This window comes from Halyomorpha halys, unplaced genomic scaffold, assembly GCF_000696795.3.
Source record: "Halyomorpha halys isolate HHAL.00 unplaced genomic scaffold, Hhal_1.1 Scaffold67.1, whole genome shotgun sequence".
In the NCBI taxonomy this organism is placed as follows: Eukaryota; Metazoa; Arthropoda; class Insecta; order Hemiptera; family Pentatomidae; genus Halyomorpha; species Halyomorpha halys.
Genome location: NW_027111562.1, coordinates 613,927 through 621,104, shown reverse-complemented (window position 1 = coordinate 621,104; position 7,178 = coordinate 613,927). Strand labels below are relative to the sequence as shown.

The 7,178-nt window shown below is 33.0% G+C and overlaps 1 protein-coding gene across 1 annotated transcript in view; it reads left to right on the top strand.

Annotated features, from left to right (window-relative positions):
- The window catches only part of LOC106692699 (paired box protein Pax-6), a 190,304-nt gene extending 183,465 nt beyond the window's left edge, over nt 1-6,839 (top strand). The window contains exons 6-7 of the mRNA XM_014438795.3: nt 511-710; nt 6,233-6,839. Coding sequence (XP_014294281.1) covers nt 511-710; nt 6,233-6,604 — 572 coding nt within the window. The 3' untranslated portion in view covers nt 6,605-6,839. The remainder of the gene's footprint in view (nt 1-510; nt 711-6,232) is intronic.
- Nucleotides 6,840-7,178: the final 339 nt, after the last annotated feature.

The following is a 7,178-nucleotide window of genomic DNA, read 5'->3' as shown; positions in this document are numbered from 1 at the left end:
GTGGGATTGGAGGGTTTAGGATAGAATGTTAGGATCATTGTTCACTGCCAATAGACATGTGTCATCGGCATACGTGGTGAGGATAGTGTTAGGATGGGTTTGGATGTCAGCTGTGAAAACTGTATAAAGGATAGGACCAAGGATACTACCCTGAGTTACACCAGCAGACTGACGCTCTCAGATAATTGAAATTAGGTCAAATAAATAAATATGAATCGGTGAAAATAAAAATCCGTTATGACCATTCTCAACTATTAATTAATTAATCTTAAGTTATTATTACTAATATAAGAACTAGGATAAAAATAACAAGAAAAATAGAAACTGCATTTATTTCTGCAGCTACCGCAGTTTTCAATTATTAAAAATAACTTATTTTTTTATTTTAAACGACAAAGAAATTTTAGGATAAGGATTTTCTTACACATTCCTTTCTCATTTAGATCCCATTTGCCAAACCCTGTAGATATCTCCGATTTCAGTATTGTACGAAGATGTAATATGTTACAGAAGGCGAAGGTAGCGGTAAGGACGATGAGAGCTTGGGCAGTGGTGGCGAGGAACAACCAAAATTCAGAAGAAACAGGACGACCTTCTCTCCGGACCAACTGGACGAGCTGGAGAAGGAGTTCGACAAGAGTCACTACCCCTGCGTCTCGACGAGGGAGAGGCTGGCTGCCAAGACCTGTCTGTCAGAAGCCAGGGTACAGGTCAGTTACTTTGGATACGTAATATGGGTTGAAATAATAGAATTAGTAATACAGAAATGGTAGAATGGATTAGAAAATATACTCGTGTATCATATAATTTAACTTTAAATAGGAAATTTTTCTTCTTTAAATTGAATTTTTAGTATTTAAAACATTATAACGAGGTAGCAGTATAACAGCTCATCGTACGTCCTGACAGAGTTCATTGCTTACAGAACTTAACGGGAATTGGATTAGGAACCAATATAACAGAAACGTTTAATTTCACTTACCTATGCATAGAATATGTAGTAAGGAAAAGTATTGCCATCGTAGAAAATTTCGAATTCGAGTTTTTGACGGAAATGTACGTTTTGAGGTCTGATTCTAAAATATCTAGAAAGGTCTGGGAACAGCCTCGCATAAAAAAAATATAAATGCAATGTTTTTACAAACCATTTATTTTGCAAATACAAAATATAAACAAATACAAAATAATTAGCCGTTTTTATATATTCCATAGGAAAATCGAAAGACCATTTTATTTTTTCAGTCCGTTACAAAGCTTCTTTATTCTAAATAATAGAAGTGAAACTGTTCATGGAATGCTGACGTTTCGCTCACTTTGAAAATATTCTTTAAAAAAATAAAAATGAAGCACAGAGATCCTTCCACCAGCAAATAATACATCCTTAGGCTTCTTCTATCTCTGCATTTTGTTGTGAAAATGAAATGTGGCCGACAACATTCCGTGGACAGCAACAAGTCGAGGTTTTCAGATATCAACTAGGAAATAAAGCTGATTTCTGATCGAAGAAGGATTCGAACCAGTACTATTTAATTATTTATTTATTCTTTTTTTAATAATTTATTTATTAATATTTACAACTGTATACATATATACACCTCAAGTAAATTTGCTGTAAGTGATATTATGATATGATAAAAACATGTGGAGAATCTACCCATCGATAGAACTCCAAAAACATTTCTAAAGGGGAAGATCTCGAGGTCATATTCTATTCAGACGCCTAGGAGGATTATTAGGTAGTGAAGGAGAAGCCAGGTTAGAAACGAGTTGGTTTGGGTGGTTGGGAAGTTTATTATGGAAGGATTGGTGTCTAGTTCTGGCCAAATCGGCAACATAGGGGGCATTGAGGTCTTGATGGATGATTTGATTTGTGACAAAGTAAGGAGCATTATGGATTTTGGACTGTAAGGATTGGATTCGAGAGGAATTAGATTTATACCAAAATAAATTTTAAATTCCAAAGTGAAAGGAAAGAAACACCGACTGTTATTTACTCGATGAAAAGTGGTAATCCAATCCGGCATATAGTCATGCTCACTCTTCGGCAAAGACCGTAAGGAATCGCTTATTCGCAAAAACACTGGCTATGACAATGGAAGGGTGTCAGAGCGTGAGAGCTATTGTTTTGAAGGAGTGTCGGCTTACTGTCGCACTGTCGGCTAAGTATGTCTCTCTTTGAATATTTCGATATATATAACTATAACAAGTATCATAATAAAATAATTTAATTATATAATAATTGAGGTTTTAGAATAAATAAGACAAGATCTGGTGCCGTGTGCGCCTCGAACAAGAATCACTTTCCACCTTATTTTGGTTTGAAATTAATCCTTTAGTGTAAGTAGGTCAAAGTCAAAACTGACTTTTGCCATAACAACTATGGAAAATCATTTATTAATATTGCAGTATATGTGTCTTTCGCCATTCTTTTTTATTACCTTCCTTTACTTAAAATGCTATATAATAATTTTATTGTCTTGCATAAACTTTATTTATAATTATCATAACAACTATTGAAACATGAATATATATATATCAATATGCTACTGGAATGAGATGTAGTCTCTTTAGTATTGATGAATTTTGAAAACCAAATTAGTTTCGCTGCTCCAAATTATTAGAAAGGATTATCAGCATCGAATCCTTGCATTAACCTTTAATTGCTGTTATTTATTTAAAAATCTTAGCTGTGGCCGTCCGTAGCTCAGATGGTTAGGTCTAGGTAAATCGTTCTGAGATATGCGACCGTTTCGGGTAACTTTTTTCATTAAGTGGTGGTTCCACAAAACGAAAATCTTGACTCCCCACTATGGTTAGAATAGGTTGGTCCTCTAGGCAAACATCACCAACGCTGTGGATTGCCTTAAAAAATATATGTATATTTTTTTAAATATAATTTTTATGATACTAATAACATTTTACATAATTACTCTGTTTACATTTTGGTAAAACTGCACTTACTAGACAAACGGTCTAAACTTCCAACTCATTACAAAAGACTGATCTACATGACAATAATAAGGCCCATCTGGACATACGGCGTTGAGCTTTGGGGCTCCACTAAACCTTCGAATTCCTTCCGTATTCAATCTTTACAATCCAAAATCCTTCGTAAAATCCTCAATGCTCCTTATTTTGTTACTAATAAAGCCATACATAAACACCTAAATGTTCCTTATGTAACCGATCTAGCCCGAACCAGACATCATTCCTTCCATAATAAACTCCCTAACCACCCAAACCCACTAGTTTCTAACCTTGCTTCCTCTTCCATTCCGACCTCCGAGGCGCCTGAAAAGAAGATGGCCTCATATCATTATGTCATTATGATCAAATTTACTTGTTGTATTTTTTATACAGTTGTAAATATCTATAAATAAATTTTAAAAAAAAATTGGGTAGTCATTAATGAAGAGATTGAATAATATGGGACTTAGAGAGGAACCCTGTGGACGCGACGGTATGATACCATTCTAATAATAACCAACAGCTTTACAATGCACTTCCTTTTATTTTTCTATTCAAATGTCCGATGTTGGATAGTGGATGTTTTCTAGCCATTTTTTATTTATTAACACGCTTTTATAGAATCGAAACGAGTGTAGGTTTCTGTTTTATATTTCAGGAAACTAATCGAGAATATTTGTATTAGATCGATAAAGCTTGTAGCCATATTGAGGCAGCAGTTTAGAGGAGCCGAGGCGCGTTATCAAACCCACGCATTCTATAGCTAACCTTCTCGCCCTGCTCCAATGAAGACATAACCGTACCGTAGCGTGTAGCTCTGACTCGTAGAATAATCGACACCTTGGTCTTATTGTGAGCTGGTTCCTATAATGGCGGTTTAAACTGTTATTTATATCGTTAAGTAGCAGTTGTCCGAGCCGGGCCATATTTCACAGGTAGCGGATACGCCCACGGGTCTCGCGGCGGCTGATATAATTCTCCAGCGGCTGGAATAAAAATGCATCCTGACGGAGTTAAATGGAGACATTGGCCGCCGACTGACAAATGGAATTTCCTTGTATCGGGGGTGCATTATCGGATAGCCGAGCCACTGAAGAGTCTCTCAGCTCTCAATAAGAGACTCTCTTCTCCTTATCTCACCCTCTGCTATATATATAGATATATATTATTCGACCCGCCTTCGGGCTACTTCGAAGCTCAACAACGGGTTCCACTCACAGGGCCTCGTGTTACCATAAAGTACCAAGCGACTTCGAATAAGTTAAGTCGTCATTGAGTGCGGTCACTTAACAGGCTTATTTTATTTTTCGTCCTTAAACAAGCTACAGTATATGCATCAAAAAAGAAGAAAAACAACAAATAGGCATAAGCATACAAAGATGTTAAAGCCTAATATATTAAATTTACAAATTTCTAAAGTAATAAATTTGAATTAATTTACTGCAAACTTTAAAACATTTACCAATAACAAATAAAGTGAATATTTGGATAATGGAATGATTAAAACAACGCCAGAGTCATTGTACTTTGGTTTGATTGCTATAAACCGTACACTTGTATTTGCACTAAATAGCACCAATTACTGATTTTTTATTTTATTTTATTTTTTTTTATACATTTAGTCGTAATATATACAAGATTACAAAGTAATAAATTAACTATATATATATCTCTTTTTTATGAAATATGGATGGAATGAATATTAATTCTAAATATATACTCTCTGGTATTAACAAAATGTTGAATAGTTTATAGGGGAAATAAAGGAAATTAGAACATAAAGATTTTAAAATTAATCTCAAAAAGTTTAAAAAGTAAACCATAGAATATTTTTAATTGTACATTATTTATTTCATAAACTTTTACTTTTATATTGCATTAATATCCTAATATTAAAAAAAATTACATTAGATTTTTTTTAAATAATGAAAAAGTTTATGAAACTTAAGTTTATTCATCTCCGAAATTAAACACAAAATTTCTCCTTAGTTAATCCTTTTTTTATTATGATATAAATATTATATGTTTGTCATAAATTACTAAAAAAATTGTTTTATATCATCTGATGATAAATTATAACTGTGTTAAAAACGAAAATATTTATTTATTAATAAAAATTGAAATATAACGCTCTTTAAAAAAAATCGATGAAATATAAATTAATTATAGAAATATATGCTTCAAAATTAATAAAAATTTCAATTAGTTTATAGGTTATTTGCAAAATTAACTAATTATTTAACAAAGAGTAAAACAGAACAGAAAAAATATAGAATTGTATTTTTTTTTTAATTAAAAAACTTTCACGTTCTATAACATCAGATAATATATCATAAATTATAACTGTGTTAAAATTGGAAAGTATTTATTTACAAAAAAAAATTTAAACATAACGATCTTTAAAAAAATCGATTAAATATAGATTAACTCTAGAAATATATACTTTAAATTAATAAAAAAATTCCAATAGTTTATAGGTTATTTGTACAATTAATTAATTAATTAACAATAAGTTAACCAGGAGAAAAAGAATGGAATTAGAATTGTATATTTTATTAAATTTAAATATTAATCCATATACCTATTTTTAAATTTCTATAGTATTTCATAAACGAATTTATTTATTCAGTAATAAATTTAGTAAATGTTAATAAACAATGAACCAACGTGTGAATGTCCGAGAGGTAGACCGAGACGTAGATGAGAGGATCGCGTTAAAACTGATTTATTAAACTTGGTTTTGGAGGGGCATTACTGGAAAGATATATGTAGAGAACTCTAAGCCTTTATGATTATTAATCAGATAAGAAAATTATTTCTAGATAAAACTCTATAATATAAATTCGACTAATTTAAAGAGAATCGAATGCTTAAAAAAAAATTATTTTCGACGGGATGCAGATTGTACAGAATTTTAATATCACCGTGAATTTTTAAATTTGTTTTGAGTTGTATATTTGTTCTAATTCTGACCTCTGACTGCAAGTCAGCCGTTATAAACATTCTCATCCGTGGATTGGTCAATCCTATATATAGTTAGTCTTTCTTTATACTGTTGATATGAGATGTACTGTGCCTCAATGTATTTAATATTATAATAACTGAATATTAAGTTACATTGGGTTTCCGAATCTTTATGTAATACTGTAGAAATATGTATTGATAAATAATTGATTCATCCATTCTTTCATTTTCTAGTTAGTTAGTTAAGCATTCTATGTTTTGTTATGATTGACGAATAATGTTGTTCTTTTTTTTTGTCTAGGTATGGTTCTCAAATCGTCGCGCGAAGTGGCGGCGACACCAGCGCATGAACGCTCTCAAGTCGCAGGCTGCTGGAGGCGGCGGTGGCGACTGGAGGACGATGGGTGGCGAGAACTCCGCCTTCAAGGCTCCGGACAGGATGTCGGACACCTCTGAGGAGATCAACGTCACGGATTCCGAAGAGGAGTCCCGCCAGGGTTCGGAGGTTGCGGTACCGCTTCATCGCCACTCCCCGCCACAGCAGCAGGAGCAAGAGCTTCCTCGACTGGCGCCTCCAGCGGACCTCAGGGCCTCCATCGAGAGCTGGAGGGAATCGGCCCTCAGGGCGGAGCCTCTCCAGCTCACCAAGTACGACAGGGATCGTGCCCTCTGAGGAGGTTGATATCCTCCCGTCTACGTCCCGCATAGTCGACAGTCTCCGAAAATGTTAATTCTTCTGTAAATATTTCCTCACAGTGTAGACAGAAAAACTATAATAAAGAATTATGGACAATATTATTAACTAATGAAAGCAGAAATAAACGAAGTGGTTAATTTCTGATATTAACCAAAAAGAATCGAAAACATGTTTATGTTTATTTTAAAATATATTTAATTGTTTCCGTTTTATTTCTTAATTATACGTTTATGAAATATATGGATAATTAAAAATGTATGTATCGATTAATTTTTAAATTTCTATTCATACAGTTTTATTGCTAGTTTGTTATAAATAACCTATAAACAATTTTAAAATTGTATTAATTTTAGAGAATAAAAGATTAGAGTTGATTGGTATTTCATAGATTTTTCAAAATGGCGTCATGTTTTCAACTTCGATTTAAGTAAAGACGTTTCTGTTTTATCACAGTTATAATTTACGATTTATTCACGAAACATTCGTAGTACAATTTTTAGGAAGTAAACAGTTCCGTACAGTTATTCCGTGGTTGTTGGAACAGACTTTA